The 16,552-nt window shown below is 44.2% G+C and overlaps 1 protein-coding gene across 4 annotated transcripts in view; it reads right to left on the reverse strand.

The window, feature by feature from the left end:
• Positions 1-215: 215 nt before the first annotated feature.
• The window catches only part of PAX5 (paired box 5), a 223,819-nt gene continuing 207,482 nt past the window's right edge, over positions 216-16,552 (reverse strand). For all 4 annotated transcript variants that reach the window (XM_030567764.1, XM_030567762.1, XM_030567765.1 and 1 more), the window contains one exon: positions 216-2,322. In XM_030567764.1, the coding sequence (XP_030423624.1) occupies positions 2,246-2,322 (77 nt within the window). In that variant the 3' untranslated portion in view covers positions 216-2,245. The remainder of the gene's footprint in view (positions 2,323-16,552) is intronic.

The following is a 16,552-nucleotide window of genomic DNA, read 5'->3' on the forward strand; positions in this document are numbered from 1 at the left end:
CTCTTGCTAGCTGCAACTTCAATTGTGCTTTGACCTCCCTGATTACACCCCTGCATGCTCGAGCAATATTTTTATCCTCCTTCCTAGTCATCTGTTCAAGTTTCCACTTCTCTTAAGCTTCCTTTTTGTGTTTAAGCTCACCGACGATTTCTCTGTTAAGCCAAGCTGATTGCCTGCCATATTTGCTATCCTTTCCACACATCGGGATGGTTTGTTCCTGCACTCTCAATAAGCCTTTTTTTAAATACAGTCAGCTCTCCTGGATTTCTTTCCCCTTCACATTAGCCTCTGAACATTTCATCTGTGGGTATGTGGATGTTTACTAACCTAAACTCCTGGACAGGAACCTGGCTCCAGTTAGGGACTATCTGCCTTGGAAACTAGAGATGTCTCTGTTCCGAGTCTGATCAGAAGACATACTAAATATAGTACAAAGGTTTTGGAAGGAACATGCAGCCAAAACTCACTGAATTGCTACCATTTGATTTGCTGACATCCATTCAGAACAAGCAGCACAAAGATAAAATTATAATTAAAAAGTTATTACTCTGGAAATAATATTTGTACTTCAATTGTCCACTTATAGGAGACCTATTTTGGGCTAGACCCAAATCTTCATGGACCAAAACCAGATTACTACAGCATGTAAGTGCTCACCAGTGTAAGGATGGTAGAATTTGTCCCTTTCACACTAATTATGGCAACTCTGCGCAAGGCTATGGAGCAGATCCTGAGCCCATGTGAGTCAGTGGGAGTTTTCCATTGTCTTCAGTGGAAACACTTCTAATTTTCCCTTTATGTAGACGAGAAGTTTGCTGATCATATAGGATTAAAAAAAGCTTTTCCTTCGGGAAATAATGAGTAGTTGATATGGTTCCATTGAATTGGTGCTGATTGATGTACTAGCTTAACCAATCATTTGTAAGCTGCTCTCTTCTGTTCATTAGCTCCAGGAAGTAGAGAACATTGAACAAAAAGTCACTTGGTTCTATTAATGCTCTCTCTTTGAGAGAGAGGGGGAATATACAGAATTAATGGGTCAAATTTATCCCCAGTGTAACTTTATGGATTCCAATGGAATGGATTTACTGAAGCCCACTGGGTACAAGGAATGACTTTGAGAAGTGTCTTCATTTAAACATATAGGTATCCCAAAATGTGTGTCCCCCATGTGTTTGATTTGTAATGCAGCGTTTGTATGTTTCAGTGTACATGGTGACCCTGAATGTAATATTATTTGAGATATCAATTTGAAAAATCATTACCTTGGGATTTTTCTCATTTCTTTACAAAATAGAAATAATTGGGTGTTCACAAGTAATCTATATAGATATACATAAGGGGTTGGTTATTAATTAGGAATTCCTTCTCTGATGTGGTTTAAGTTGAAAGCAGAGAATTTGTTTCAGTGCTAGTTATGATTACAAACAAACATAAATAAATATTTAGCAGTAAAATGTCACAAACCGCCCATGTCTTTCAGTCGTTCGTGTGTTCCGTGCCAGCTCATAGCATGTTCACACATGACTGCCAGCTGTGACGCTGTATATAGAAGTAACATCAGCCCCAAATATAGCCACAATGAATGTTAACCTGGTTCAAAGTCGGTTAAAGCTTACTGAATTCTTTGAATCAGTGCACCAGTTTGAAAACACATTTTTCAGATGCATTTTCGGTTCATCATTTGTACCATGTTGCTGTTTATGCTAAGCCACTCTCAAAAGTAACACAAGGAAGCAAGTTATTTACAATGGTGCTGTGTAAATTGAGCAGACCAATCCTTATTTACCAAAAAAATAAAAAAAGCCAGACAGCTCACGTTGAGTCACACAGCCTGTGTCAATGCACCTTAAGGGAGACATCCCGAGTTGGCCTGCTCAAAGTCAGAACTGCTTCCGGTCCCCAGGCACAGCTGAGAGAACCAGAGGCAGCGAGATCAGTAGGCTGTATGTAGGATGCAGTTACTGCACCTTTCAAATCAGATGGGACGGCAGCAGAACTGGTTTCTCCCATTTCTTTGTTTTGTATGAGAGCCCAGTTAATATCGCCAGAATTTCATGGATTTAAAAAATAATAATAATTAGTTCACCCAGTTTAAAGAGTAAAATTTCAGCCAGCGGGTTCCTACTGGATACTTTTGTCTTCCTTCCTTGCAGTCTGATTTGCATGGTTATTTCATGGGGAATCAGATGCCGTCAGCCTGGATGATATGTTTAGTAAGTGCTGGAGTTCCAGACTCCCTGGGTCAGTGGCGGTCATAGGCAGCAGCAGCTGCTGGGGGCGCTGCTCCTCTGGCTGCGGCACTGTAATAATAAGGAGAGCCTGAAAGAGAGAAGATGGCTATGAGGATCACACAGGTCAAAAGGAGGCAGCTTGCTCAACACACCATGTGCACCAGAGAGCTGTCTTGGCTGGAGTTAGACCCATGCTGATAAGGGCCTGCAAACTGGTACAACAAAAATGCTACAAGACACATCACTTTAAAACATTAAATGCCAGAATGCTGCAGACCGCACCTCACATTTCAGTTCTCCTTTTGGTATCTTCAGCTCTGCAAAGAGATGGGCAAGCCCAGTCCATTATGGTTGTGTGGAGTCTCACTGAAGTGATTTGGACTCCCAAGGGTAAATGGATCTATGCTATCAGATCCCCTGGTGGGATCAAGGCATTTGTCTGGATTAGATCTGGTTAGGGAGAATTCAATAAACTTGGAGAAGGGCCGAGGGGGATTGATTCTGTGAAGTATCTGTGAATCTTTCCTGGCATTTGTGAATCTATTTGGTATTCGAAAACATTTTAAAACTATCACAAGTGGCTAATGTTTTATCTGCTAAGTGTCTGGAGTTGATATTCTGTGTCGGAGCTTTGAAATTGGTCACTCAAGTCAGAAGTGGATCCAATATGCTAGTTTTCGATTGAATACATGCCTTCAGCATTGAATACATATATCCAGCTGCACCAAGCAAGCCAGTTTCAAAGCTTTGCAAACTCTGGAATGCCGATGGGCTTGAGTGTGTCTGAACTGAATCAAACCCTGGAATTTGCACAATATTAGTGACTGTTTTCTGGCCCCTTAGAATTGAGCATCGCTAGATTGGATCATCCTTTCAAAATCTAGATTTTTTGTTTGAATGTAGGTGTGGGTTACTTTTTAAGTATATGTGTCTAGATAGGATGGACTATTAGGTAACACAACAGCATACAAAAAGGAGTATGAGAAATAGACTTAAAAGGGCTAATTTTCCAAGTGTCATGTGTATATGGAGATATACCTATCTCATAGAACTGGAAGGCACCTTGAAAGGTCATTGAGTCTAGTCCCCTGCCTTCACAGCAGGACCAAATATTGTCCCTGACAGATTTTGCCCCAGATCCCTAAACAGCCCCTCATGGATTAAACTCACAACCCTAGGTTCAGCAGGGGATTGCTCAAACCACTGAACTATCCCTGCCCTAACTGAGCTCTCTCTTCTCAAAGTGGCTTCACCTTGGCCTCAAATGCTGCATTTTGCATGCCCAAAGTTTGTGGCATGCAGTTTTGAATGGAGATTGTGGGTTTACCCACGCAATGGAGAGGGCAAAGACACTTAAACTCATTCCCTAGGTCTTCAAGGAATTTGGCAGGTTAATAAAGCCAACAGCATGTCCAGTCACACTGACCTGGGCTTGCACCTGAAGACCTCAGCAAGTCTAAGCAATCAGCGATGGCCCCAGACAGTGGGTGCACTGTGTGCATTACCAGACCCAAGGCTTGAACGACGGTCCTCTTAGTCCATTAGCAACGAGTCTACTACGTCAACCAAAAGAGTGATTTCTTCTAGCTAATCACGTGGATTTATGCTAGCCTTGTTACAAAGGTGCTGAGCCCCAGTGACTTCAGCTGGAGCCTCAAGTGCTCAGCACTTCAGAGAATCAGAGATATACAGATATAGTAAAAAGGGAGAGAAAGAACATACCTGCTTCCCCCACCCATGCACCCCCCCCCACACACACACACATCTGCACACTGTGCTATACATTTTGGGTGCCCCCAGCTGTACACATCAGAAATGCAAGAAATTGTGTAGTTAGCTTTGCATCAACACTGAATTCACAGAGTTTCGCTGAGAGCGTGTGGAGACCTGGGGAAAGTCGCGATGAGGGGTCTGTCTCTGAGGGCCAGACGGGGCATGTAGGGAGCCTGGAGAGCTCTTCCCTTCGTTCCCTCCATAACGCCACAGAGAGGAGGCAACAGCCTAAATCCCTGAACCAGTGCCCGCTGTTGAGGCTGAGCTGCTCCATTTTGAGAGGTCTCAACTCTCAGGGTGTGTCTATGCCAGAGCCACAGGTGGAGTTCCCAGCTCAGGCCGACGTACACACTCAAAGCAGAAGCGTAGCTGTGACAGCACAGACCAAGGCATGGAGTACAAGCCCTCAGGTACATTCCGCTGCCCACGCTGCTGCGGCTACCCGGCTATTTCTAGCATGACCACTCCTGTCCTGTTTCCTAGTGCTCTCCCTGTTGAACTATATCTGCCCGCCAGCTCTGGTCTTATGCTCAGATTGTCAGTGCATCCAGGCAGTGGACACCACTCCGTTCTGTGCTAGGTAGCATCTAGCACAAAGGGCTCCCAAGTGCTACTGAAGTGCAAATGAAATGTAGTGTCAACTCCGGCAGTGGGTTCGGCCAAGCCCCACAGCACATGCTGAGCCAGTGCAAGTGGAGGGAGGCCAACCAAAGCAGCCAGCTGGTGCATTCACAGCATGCTTCCTTCTGCCCCAGACCCTAGGGGGACCCTGGGCTCCATGCTTCTGCAGAGGTTGGGGCTGCTCCCTTCACATGCATGGGGATTTGCTCCAGGAAATATCTTTCATCCTCCCCCCCCGCACCTGGCCATTTACTGGAAGAACTGCCACTCATGTCACCTGGATCTAAGTGATGCCTGTTGTCATAGTTTCAGACCACAAACATTAACATAGCTACCTTCACCCACTTCTGCAGCTCAGGGTTGCCCATTCTTCTTCTGCCAAGTCCTGCGCTCTGGTGTGACAGCAAAAAGAGCTTTTTACGGTCAATAAACTGCTTTAGCTGAAAATGGGTCTCCTTTCTTGCCCAGTGGCTCTGCTTTCTCGGCTTGTGGCTCACCACCTCTAGGACAGGCAGAGACTGCCTGCATTCCACTAGACTCAGGCAAAGGGGATTCAAAAAAATGTCTACACTGGACTGTGTTCTAGATGGCCAAGTGCTGACACCGGAGTACTAGAACTGCATCCCTGAGTGCTAAAAGAATATGTAAAGTCAGCTGATTTCAGCTCCAGCTGTAATTCTTACAGATAGGGTTTTTCTTTCCACTTGCCCAGACTGGTCTCTCTGCTGAGCTGAGCTAGGGCTCTCTCTTCCACAGCTCTATTTCCTTTTTGATTTTCAACTCATACTCATTGGTAATGCTCCTTTTTCATCCAAATGAGAAAGATCAGTTTGGGTCTTAAAGGGACAATGATTTAGTTGGGGATTTGTCCTGCTTTGAGCAGGGGGTTGGACTAGACGACCTCCTGAGGTCCCTTCCAACCCTAATATTCTAGGATTCTGTGATTCTAATGCCAACTTGAGTTTGTTTGGTCTGTGAAGTAACTCATCTTGGAATAGTCAGTCTCCAGGTCAAGCACCCTTTCTGTAATTCTATTTAAAAAATAATGTATTAAAAGAATTCTGCAGGTTTTCCTGCTCCCCTCTTGATGTTTAGGGGGATCCTTCAGGCTGGGTTTACAGAAATGCCACCACTCATGCTCAAGCCCACCCCATTCCTTCCCTAGTCTCTTTCCTCTCTGTGTATGCCCCCACCTGCAACCCTGCTGCTATGGTTACCAGAAAATGCCTTCACACAGTAACCGGGCATGCAATAAGACTGGTTGCACATCAAGTGAGCAAACGGAGCCTAAAATAGAATCAGAATGTTTCAGGACATAGTGATCTGTTACCTGAGGGTGTGCGCTGCCTGTGGTCACCAAGTACCATCATCTCCAATTTACAGCCAATACTTCCATACTTTTGAGCCAATGCAGGGTGTCCAACATTACCGTAACTCTCCTACTATACTCCCCAGGCTCAAGCAGTTTAGCCACATTCTCAAAGGAGAGATGGCCTCTCAACAGAGCAAGAGGCTCCTCAAGACATTGCTCTACTAAGACACCAACACCCATGCTACTGCCTTGTGTTTTCCTGCCTCCTGCATGCCAGGAACTCAACTCAGATTTCCTCACCAGAGACGAGCGCCAATATCCAAGCTGCCTTGGCACCGGCAAGTCAGCAAAAACAGTGTTACACTAACATGCCTCAGTGAAACGCCAGCACAAGACACAACCCTGGCCTCAATTACTCTGCACCATTGAGTCTGAGCTTGCAATCCCAGCAGGGGGAGGGAACTGCTTTACGATGCTCTGAGCCCCGGCAGGTCATCAAATATTTGGGCTGAACATCAATAATGAACAACGTCACCAGGTGCCGTGTCGCTTGCTTACAAGTCATTCCTGGCAGGGCAGCTCCAGCTGCTATGTCAGTGGAGATCTCGATTCGAGGACACTGGATTGAGGACCATTGCATTACAAAGAAGCTCATTAGAAAGCCCACCTTTACCACCATTTGTGACTGGCAAACCTGCTGCAGAGGAGGTGGGATAGGTGCTATTGAACAGAACTAGCTGGAACGCAGGACAATGATCTGACTCTGCAGAAGCTGATGCGCATGATTAACATAATCCAACAAGTCATCCCAATGAAGTCAGATAGACTGTTTTCTTGTTTAAAGTTCAGCCACCATGATCATATTTTCACCTCAGAAGAACAGAAGATTGGACTCTCCCAAGAGAGGGGAGGGCTAGCTTAAACGGACTGCTAGTATAGCTTTAAGTCTCAAACAATGTAAAAGGTCAGGTGACAAGAAGTGGAAGCCATCTTTGTTCCAGAAATGATCTGGAGTTAGGAGAAAGCAAATACATATTGTGGGCAAGCTCCAGAATAGCCTTTTTAATAACCTAACAGTAAGAAACATATAAGAAGATAACGGTTTAGGGAGGAGGAGTGAGAGGAGAATCAGACACACAGTAGCACTTCTGAATCCTGAGTTCAGTCACTGAGTCTCTCATGGCCAATTATGTTTTACGTCGTTCCATGTTCCAAGGTAGAACCGATGTGTTCCATGCTGTAGCTCAAGATATTTCCCATTAATTTCATTTGAGTGCTCTCTCTGTGAGTACCAGCACAGATGAATAAATAACACTGCCAGTGAGGGTTTTCAAAAATTCTCTTGGTTCTACCTTTCCAATTCAGTGTGTTTACCCAGTGCCGCCATAAAGAATAAATGTGATGACAAATAAAAAGATCTTGACAGGTCCCCAAATCTTCTTCCAAATATCTTTTCTGGTAATCACAAAAGAAATGAAGCTGGAATTTTTGAATCACATACACTGTCCATTGTTGGGCCTTTTCTTATAGCCACCACAGAACTCTGAAAAGGTATCTGGCCCGCATTCACGAGTTACAGTAATGAATTAATTTTTCTCAGTCTGCTACAGGTTTTATATATGCACATATTCAAAGGCACATTATTGTATCATCCCCACTGGCCAGGCTCATAATTATAGGATCACTAAGGCTTCTGATAAACCATCGAGTCAACAAAAGGCCCCCTTAATTCAACGCGTGGGAAACATCCAAGTGACTTCTCATCACAATCAAGCTCACGGGTTGTTCTCCCTAGAAACCCACGACTCTAATAGGAAAGCAAAAGCATATATGGCTGAAAAATATTAATTGGGGGGAGATCTCATAAGCCCCGTTTCAAGCTTTCTTTTGCTTTCACTGGGCTCTCTAAAGTGCTTGCATTTTCCTTTGTTTAAAGAAAAGTACCAGCACGAAGCTTTCTCAGTTCACAAGCTCTACATTCAGCTGCTCCATATGTGATACGGCCTTATATTGCATTGAGTGAATGATTGTCTGATGCTTAAAAAAAGGAAAAAGTATTAACCACAAAGGGAGAGAGAGACAAAGAGAACTGCTGACTGTGCATGCAGTGGAGAGCAAATCCCGAAGAGGATGTCTGGACATTTCTGTTGGGACTTCGAGGCAGAGGAGACAAAGACTCCTGTTCATCCCAAACCAATGTGTGTTGAGGTGGGAGGGGTCCCAAAGTCAGCACTCGCCTCCTTTCCACATGCCCACTGGACTTAATGGAGAGAGAACTGCTGATTACAAGGGGAGTGTAACAGGGGCAAGATCAGGCCTTCTCTGATCAGCCAATCCAAACAAGGTGGCTGTTGGAGCTATCAAACTCATTTCCCCAGCTAGGGCTGCTACTTGTGTCCAGACAATAGAGAATTTCCAGCTCAAAAAATGTACATGTATGTGCATTGCAAAGATGTTATTCTATGGGGAGATTTATTCCCACTGGCCCCACTTCATCTGTCCCCAGGACCCAAACAGACCAGTAATCTAATGTCTTCAATTGTCCCTCCCCTGAAATGTCTTGGCATGGAGAGGAGAACTCTACCCCAGCCCATCATCCATAAACCTGCCATGTTACAGCAGTGGCAGTGGCAATATCAGCCAGCAGGGGTTACTCTTACCAGGCACTAAGACAATGCAAGGCTAAATGAGGATTGGGTCACTGACAACACTCAGCACAAAGCAACGCTGCTGTGACATTCGGACAGTGATTAAGCTAAGGAACCCTAAAGACCACCATAGAGTGGGCCTCATTCTGATCCCACAGCATACAGCAGGTGTAACTCCACCAAAGTCACTGGAGTTGTGCCATTTAAAACCATCATGAGAGGTGAATGAGGCCCAGTCTTTTTATTCCCAGCATCAGAAAAGCAAGTAAAGTGAGGGCTGTGTAACCCTAACCCTAACCTTAACTCTAACCCTAAGACGTCACTGGGGGAGTCAAATTTGTTTTCAAATTAATTTTCCAGACTCTTTTAAAATTAAAATATGCCGTGTCTGCCCCATGCAGCATGCCATCAAGATGTGTACGGAGACAGTGCCAAGTTGACCAACAACCCTTCAGCATCCAGTGGGATCCTGGCAACAGGGTTAAGGATGGAGACAAGAGGAGAAATCACTATGGTACTGTCAGACATCATGAAGAAGTCACAACATTCAAGGCATAAGTGAGATACGAATATTTCAAACACATAAGACTGAGACTACAGGCATTAACTATACAACACCAGTGATAGTGCAGGTTAGGAGTCTTTGGATACAACGTTTAATAGGAGGCAATCAGCACATACTTCAAAATGGAAAGACCCTCTAGCATGTCTCGCCAGCCACAAAGCTCCACGGAAGGGTTGGAAGTAAATAATGAATTTTGTTCAGGGTATGTTATGGGAGTATTTCTAATAAAACACAGGTATTCCTATGATCTCGTTAGATGACCTAGACAAAGAAGCACCAGCTGTAATGGGGAAACCCAGAAGAGGGACAAGATGGAAAGCAAGCAGAAGACAAACTACTCTACCTTTAGAATGACAGTGTGGTATATGATAGAAGCAGCACCAAGTTAACAAATGGAAAGTAATGTACCGGAGTTAGAACTATGAAAAATAATATCGTGTTGCTGTTAAAGAGGGGAAGGAGGTGCTGCCCTCCTTTGACAATTTCTAAACTTTGTGGTGGAGCAATGTAAAAAGCAATATAGTGTCAACCTACTGCCCACAGAAGATTTCCCAAGGTGGGCTTCTATTATCAACCCCACATTTCAGACGGGAAATAGAGGCACAGAATGGTAAGCAATTTCATAGATTTTAAGGATAAAAGAGACCATTATGATCATATTGTCTAACATTCTGCACAGCACAAGCCAGAGAAAGAACTGGGAAGAGAACTCATGGAGACAAGTTCTTCATTCACAGAAGCGTCCCTGATTTCAAACGGAGTTATATCTATTAATGGCACTGGGGAATTTAGCTCTAAGAGTTGATAACACTTGACAATAAGGAAGATGTCTCATAGAGACGCAAGGAGGCTCTCAGTATGGAGGGTTGGTATAGCAGGGTTAAACTCTGAGAGTTATAACTATCTTCCAGAGATTTTTGTCTAGATTAGGGTCAACACAGATTACAGAGAAAGACACCCCAGCTAGGAGGAAGAATTAGGGATCAGTTTTTGGTTATTGAACTCCTTCTTCTTGAGAACATGTTTGACTGGAGAGCCACGCAGGGCTTCAGCCAGTCCATCTGTAGGGCTCAGGAAGGAATGTATTTCCCTCACACACAGTTTTAACTCCCCCAACCCCTTCCTCTGAAGCATAAGAGATCTGCCTTGGCTATAGAGGAGGTACTGGTTGGGGTGGACCGTGCAATGAGGTGGTACAGAAAATCTTCTGTCTTAGATTTCTGGCTGGTAGGTCTTGCTCAGATATGCCCAGGGTCACACTGATCTCTGGATTTGGGGCCAGGAAGGAATTTTGCCTCAGGTCAGACTGGCAGAGACCATGAGGGAGTTTACCTTCCTCTGTAGCACAGACGGGGGTCATCTGGGCATATCTCATCTAATCTATGCCCTGCCACCACAGGGGACTCGGGCAATGGTTGCACCTCGGTCTCTCCTGATCTCTGCCCTATGGCACACAACAGTTTAGCTTCCCAAGGACCAAAACGCTTTGGTTTAACTTAAGTCTTTGGGATCAATAGAGGGGGGATCTGGGTTAAAATTAATGGCCTGTGTTATGAAGGGGGTCAAACTAGATGAACTCTAAAAGCATATGATGGTTTTGACTCCTTGCTGCATCTCAAGTATTCCTGTCTGAAGAAAAGGCATGTTCCTGTTGGGGAAACATTTACTGTTTGCCCTGGAAGATGATAAAAACCTACTTAAGAAGATAAAAAGTTTAAGAACAGATATTTTATAGCATTTCAGAGTTCATAAAGGAGAGCAACAAGTATGGACTGGACTGATGCCAGTCTAGTTCAAAAGGAAGTGATTTTTGAGGATGGGGGCGTGGAGGGAATTTATGTATAGAAGAAATGGTTAAAAGGAATTTCATTGAGACACATGAAAAATTAATTCCCTTTGTTTCATGCACTCAAACTCATGAGTGTTAACTAGTGTTGTACAGTCATAGGAAGAGGAGGAACACACCCTTCATCTGATATGATCCTTTAAATTCTCAAACAACATTACAAAAGCTACCCCATGGAGAGCAGCTAGATACCAGTAGCAGCACTCCTAACATTCAGAGGTCTGCAGCTTGGGAGTGCATGAGTGTTCCTTTTCAGTAGGAACCCAATGGGCATTCTCCCTTGAACCAAACTCCTTTTGACTTGCATGGGGGTTGGATCAAGTGAGGGTGGCAGAATTTTGTTCAGTGTTACTGGATAAAATTCACCTTGCAGAGCAGGGAATCCCCTGTAGGCAGATGGAAGGCTGCAATGAAAGGCAAATCTCAAGGGCAGAAACTTGAGAGAATGAGAGCATTGTGGCTTAGATACTGGGGCCCAGAAGATCTGCATTTAATTATTGTTTCTGTCACAGACTCCCTCTGTAACAGTAGACAAGTCATGTAATTTCTCTGTGCCTTGGTTCCCCATCAAAGCTGAAGCCAGTGGAGCTACACCAATTTACACCAGCTGAGCATCATCCATGCTTGTGTGTTAGTCAAGCTCAACCAGTTCAAATCCCCAGCAAGGGCTGAAACTGATGCAGAAATTTTTGGGAAGGGAGGGATAGTTCAGTGGTTTGAGCATTAGACTGCTAAACCCAGGGTTGTGAGTTCAATCCTTGAGAGGGTCACTTAGGGATCAATCTGGGGCAAAAATCAGTACTTGGTCCTGCTAGTGAATGCAGGGGGCTAGACTCAATGGCCTTTCAAGGTCCCTTCCAGTTCTAGGAGATAGGTATATCTCCAATTATTATTTTTTGGAGGGATAGCTCAGTGGTTTGAGCATTGGCCTGCTAAACCCAGGGTTGTGAGTTCAGTCCTTGAGGGGGCCATTTGGGGATTGGCCCTGCTTTGAGCAGGGGGGTTGGACTAGATGATCTCCTGAGATTCCTTCTGATCCTAATTTTCTATGATCTTGAAGATGAAGATAACACACCTGGGGAGCTACCTCAGAGGGGTGTTGAAAGTCCTGGTTTGATCATTGTGCTGAATGTGATTTTTCAACAGTTCCAATGAGAGCTAGTCCAAAAAAAGGGGGGGGGAGGGGACTGGTTTTTCAGTCCAATTGAAACTTTTAATGAAAAATTATTATTTTGGTCAGAAGATTCATATTAAAAACATGAAAGTGAAAAAGTTTCATTCATTTTTCTGATTGTTAAAGATCTGCTGCTTTGGGTTTTCCCCCCTACTTCCACTGATTTTTTTACCTCCTTTCCTGTTCCAAAAAGGGAAATAAAGAGAGAGACAGTTGGGGAAACAAACAACAAAACACTTGGAAAACTGGAACATTTTTTTTCAATTAGAAACTAAACAGAAAAAATTGTTCTGTTCCACATCTTTTATAGGAAAAAGAAATCAGGCACATATACAATGAAGCACAAAATCTTCATTTTCTTTTATTTTTCTCCTCCAAGCATTCCAAGGATTCTATTTTCTGACCAGTCTGTGCCCCAATGCAGAGGTGTTCAGATCCAAGGTTTTGCTTTGGAGCCATGTGTAATGTGAGATCAATTTTAAAAAACAGAAGACTGTTCAAGAACATCCTTTTTTATTCCCTAGAACATAGTGCACTGATTGCCCTGCCCTACAATTCAATGAGTTGTGTTGTCCTGGCGTCTAAGTTGATGCCCAGTCAGGATTTCCCAACCGTCCAGATGCATGCTTCAGCCAGGATTCCAGATCCAGCACCATCAAAGGACAAGACTTAGGGAAAGCTCTGCTTTTACACAATTAATTAGCAATTCAGAGCGATGAAGCCAAACGGAGCGACCAAGCAGGTCTCTCTCAGTGTTAAGGCAAAAACAATGAAAATTTAGGGAAAAAAATAGATCACTGCTGGATAAAAAATAGAGGGGGAAATCCAGGCCCCATTGAAGTCAACGCCAAAATTCACTTTGACTTCAAGGGAGCCGGGATCCCACCCTGAATCGCTCAGGACTGAAAGAACAAAAGCCATTTTCCTCCGGCCTTCTCCTGCCCCCATTACATTTCTTACTCGGTGCAGCTATTAAAGCCCAATATTTCTCTGAAGCTGCTCAACAGCATCACATTTCTTGTAAGTTTGATTTTCTCCAATTCACATTTCTGTGGTGAAATCAAAAAGGCCTGTATTTAAAGTGAAAAATGAAACCATCACATCACAAAACATTCACTCTCTCCCCCTGTCATTACCCTTTCATCTAGAATAAACTTGTCCATTCTTCTGTCATTTTTTCTTTCTAATTTATATAATCATCAATTTATTTCTTGACACAGTCATTTCTGGCACAGACTTGTTCTCTAATCCTTTTTAGAAACCCCCTGAAGAACTGATTCTAATCCTAATGGACAGGTTCCAAACCCTTTCACCTCATATGAAGCCATGCCAATATTGTCGATCCTGTGACCCTGTCTCCTGTAACAACAGCTAGATAGCTCAGGTATATCCAAAAGGGAACCCTGTCATACTCACTTACATTTCACAATGCACACAAATCACATCAGTTCAGAAGTGGGAACAGTGCATCAAACAAAATCTGCTGTGATCAACATCCAGTCAAAAGTAATGAGTGAAAATGGTAAAGAAGTTATTACAACAAACCAGCATGAAATTGAATCATTTTTCTTCATTAGACTGTGTTGCTATTATCCACTTTTAGCATGTTTGTGGTAACTAGACTTTAAACAGGCAGGCTCGCTAGACGTCAATAACGGGTAACTGAGTGTGTGTGTGTCTGTATGTGTTCATACAAATCACAGCAGCCTTTATGATTTTAACACTGCAGTGGAAAACAATGAAGGACGCACCTAGCCTTATGACAGCTCTCTGCATAATTACACACTGATAACTGGTCACTGCAGCTGGACAACTTTAAGAGTGAAAACTAAGGTTTAAGCTGTGCTCAGAAGACACACTCATATTGAAACTAAGCGGGTTATTTCTCTCCCACTAAGTTGGCAGCAAAACTCCTGCTGACTTCAGTGGGTGCAGGATTGGGTCCTTATTTTTAAGAATCTAAAGCCTACAAACCAGGAGGGGTCTGACACCCGAGGCTGGTTACATCACTTGAACGCAGAGAAAGGAACTCAGGTACCAGGCCGGTCAGAGCAGTATAAGAAACTGAACAGTATCGAACGGAATGGCCTGAAGGCTCCAGGCAGCGGTAATGACTTATGCTGGCATTAGATGGCTCTGCCTGTTCGGTACCTGTCCAGTGATTTAAAACTACTGAAGAAAACAAACACACATCAAGCACTTTGATTCAGTTACTTTAGTTTGGTCATCGGCCTGGTGACGAGAGCCATAGAGCATTGCATTCAGAACAGCCTGGTGAGGATGCTATTAACCTCTATTGGACCAGTATGAAAACTGAACTGAGCCCACGGGGTGTATTCAGGCAGCAGTGCGCTATGGAAGGATTAGCCCCACAGAACAAATAGAGGTGCAGAATTGGTATTGCCGTATGATCAGCTACTTCAACTTACTGGGTCCCGTTTAATGGTAAAACACCACCCTAAGGGAGGGAAACTAGCTAACACTCTTCACAGCTAATGTGTGTTTGGAAGGAAAAACCCTGGAAGCAACAATTCCATCCTTTAGGTCACCTGTGGTTTTAGCTCACTTGACTCCCATTATCTTTCATGCTGCTCCTCATCTATCATTTTTCACCCTGAAATTTCCTTTCTCACTGCCACTGCTCCCCTTTTCCATGTTTCTGTTTTCCCCAGGGATGCACTAGGGACTGGCAAAATCTCAGCTTGCTGCAACTCCTGTTGCTACGATTCTTTCCCGACCAGCAAAAATAATTCACTGAACATGTATTCTTTTAAGTGTTCAAGGTCTCAATAAGGGATCAGGACTTTGAAAAACAAGCCTTGCCACTGCATGCTGTGATTAACTTTGTCAGGGTCATGGCTTTGAATCCAATACTGCATGAATGCTGGTCTCAAGAGAGTGAAAACACCCTTTATAGAGCTAAAAGAACCCCAAAAAATCTCAGCTGCAGGAATGTAGAGTCACACCAGTTAGGCCTTTCCAAGTATGGATGGTAACTCGGAGCCAACATTCTCTCCCTAACTCACATTGCTATGAAAGTAATAAGTCCTGTGAAACCATGACTTGGGGCCCAGCCCCATCTTCCTTACTCTCATTGAGCCTTGCCCAAGTAGAGGACAGAGGATTGGGCTCCAAAGGATAAATCTTGAGCTTAGATTTCTTTTTCTGACACTCTACATGGCTCTTGTTGCCTCCTAGCTGATCATTCTTTCACAGAGGTGGCAGAAAGTCATGGAATCTGTGATTTCCCCAACCTCCGTGACTTCCGCAGCTGCCAGTGCAGCTGACTTCAGGGCTTCCCGGGCAGCTGGCCCCAGCTGCTTGGTCGCCCCACGGCCAGCCGCACCAGCCACTGCTGGAGCGACCCAAGGCCAGCTGCTCCGGCCACTGCTCGGGAGGCCCCGGGCAGGTGGCTCTGGTGTCCATCGGAACAGTGGTTGGTGTGACTGGCTCTGGGGATTGCCCAAGCAGCGGTCCTGTGGGTGTCCTGGGGAACCTCCCGAGTGGCAGTGGTCCAGAGTGGCTGGAGTAGTGGCCGTGGGGGAGCCCAGAGAGCGGTCCCTGGGAGCACCGACCAGGGGGCAGTCAACCCCCAACTCTAGAGCAGGCCTCCCCCTGCCAGGGGTTCTCCAGAGCAGTAGGGCCCCAGAAATAGAGATTTAGTCAGGGGTATTTTTGGTAAAACTCATGAACAGGACACGAGCCGTGAATTTTTATTTATTGACCATGACCTGTCCATGACTTTTACCAAAAATACCCCTGACTAAATCTTAACCTTACCCATCATACAAATACACTGTTCAGAAAAATTTCAAAATGGCTCAGAAGTGCTTTTTTTGAAGTGACTGTAACATAGGGGATTAAAATGAAGGCAAATCTTTTGCTTCAGTTCAATCGAATTGCAACTTTTCAAAACACTGGGACAGGTCCTCAGCTGGTGTGAATCAGTGTAGCTCCACTGGCTTCAAAGCACTACACCAATTTATACTGGCCAAGAGCCAGGCTCACAATGTTTGATATATTTATATCCATATATGACCAGGCAATCTGAAATTTCCAGAGAAGCATGCTATTATTGTTACTTGCAGATATCAAAGTAGCAGTGCGTTTTCAAGAGGTATTTAAATTTCAATATGTCATCGGTACATGAGGCTACTTGGGGAAGTAATTCCTTTCCAATATGAGTATGGGGTTCAGAATCTAGCCTTAGCTACTTTGCAGATGGCATCCTTTTCAAATGACATCTTTTTGTTGCTGCTGTTAGCTTTCTGCTTGCACAGAACACACCTTCCCTATTCGGGGAACTCCTACAGGGTGAAGAGTTGCTATTGATTTTTGCTACAATTGTACAATTTAAAACCGGGTCATTTTCTTTGAAA

Source organism: Gopherus evgoodei, chromosome 6 (assembly GCF_007399415.2).
Source record: "Gopherus evgoodei ecotype Sinaloan lineage chromosome 6, rGopEvg1_v1.p, whole genome shotgun sequence".
NCBI classification, from domain to species: domain Eukaryota; kingdom Metazoa; phylum Chordata; order Testudines; family Testudinidae; genus Gopherus; species Gopherus evgoodei.